The 1,451-nt window shown below is 39.4% G+C and overlaps 1 protein-coding gene across 1 annotated transcript in view; it reads left to right on the top strand.

Annotated features, from left to right (window-relative positions):
- Positions 1-1,451, top strand: part of LOC103368709 (dehydrogenase/reductase SDR family member 11-like) — a 19,091-nt gene that overhangs the window by 10,602 nt on the left and 7,038 nt on the right. The window contains exon 7 of the mRNA XM_008297161.1: positions 771-777. Within this exon, the coding sequence (XP_008295383.1) occupies positions 771-777 (7 nt within the window). The remainder of the gene's footprint in view (positions 1-770; positions 778-1,451) is intronic.

Raw genomic sequence — 1,451 nt, 5'->3', positions numbered from 1 at the left:
TAAACCCCCATATGAGTTAATTATTCAGGAAAATATGTCTAAAAGTAATAAATGAGTAGATACTGTTTTTGTGACAAAGTCTTTCATATTTAAAAGTACATTTATTCTCACGGTTGTTGTGGAATTGATCAAAAATAGATTCTCTTGCTTCATGTTTCATTGGCAACAAACCAAAGTCACAAGCTGGATTCTGCACAAAGTGTGAATGCATGTGTAGTATATGGACAGACACAGATGCCCAAAAGGATTCGAAAAACTTCATTTGAACTTTGTAGCATCCAAGTCACATGCCATAAAAAAGACAGAACTGTCCTGCAGGTCACAGGGCCATGTAAATCAGCTTTGCAAACTCGAAGGAGTGAGGAAGCAGGGCTCCCTGAGGAATTCCTTTATCACCTATCAGAGGATCTAACTTTGGTAGAAGCTTTTGGGGGAAGACAAAGAAAAACATTCAACCATGCAGACCTTAACAGATGGCCAGGTGCAATAAAGTGCCCCGGGCTTAACGTATTGCTCTGCTGACCCCTCATTTCCTGTGGCATGCAAAAACTGAACTCATGGATAAACAATAAGACACAGCACCAGAAGATGTGCCTTATTATCTTGTGTTAAGTATAATTGTTAAATGTTATGTTATATCATGTCCTGATAAATACTCCAAAGCTTAATTACAGTTGGATAAGTCCTTCTTTAATTTATCAGCTTTTTATATTACCATGTCCTAAGCATCGTGTTATCTCTGTAACCATCAGAGATAGATTTATCATGTTTACACTCCCCATGAAGCTTTACATGTGACACATTCATTTCCTACAAGCTCAACTTTGCATCAGTACAAATACATATAGTTCTGAAGGAACATTGTTACTTTCAGAGCAAAACTCATTACCACCTCACGACCTCCCTGTGATACTTGGGTATCATATCTAACAGCCCCTCTGGGAGCGGAGCTCGCTGTGATTGGTCAGTAGTTTTACTATTAAAGAGCCTCTTCACCCGATAAGCAACAGCATTCTCTGGCGGCTTCTTCTAACTGCAGTAGAGCTGCTCACTTGGTCTTCCATGTTCTAAACTTTGACTGCCACACCCTGATCTTCCCGCTCTGAAGCTGAAGGCCTCGTCTCTCCATCAGGTATCAGACGCTGCTGCACCCGGGAAACTGCAAGTATCAAGCTTCTGTCTCTAAACGGGTGTTTCATGATTATAATTGGCCTTCCGACCAATATTCCAAATTTAACAGATTATCTGCTGCTTCGGGTGAAAAGACTTTGCTGTTATTTGTTTGTTTGTTTTAGTTAGTAATAAATGTTGTGTGTGTGTGTATACAGTTGTTTCCTGTGTTTTCTATAGCTTACATCCAGTCACTTTACGTATCTGATCTTTAGTTACCTAAGCTCTAAGTTAATTCCCTTAACTTTATTAAACACTCTTGACTGAGCACCAAGAGTAAA

The sequence above is a fragment of the Stegastes partitus genome, unplaced genomic scaffold, assembly GCF_000690725.1.
Source record: "Stegastes partitus isolate 25-593 unplaced genomic scaffold, Stegastes_partitus-1.0.2 Scaffold1194, whole genome shotgun sequence".
NCBI classification, from domain to species: Eukaryota; Metazoa; Chordata; class Actinopteri; family Pomacentridae; genus Stegastes; species Stegastes partitus.
Note: the sequence above shows the minus strand (reverse complement) of the source record. Positions and strands in the feature narration are given on the sequence as shown.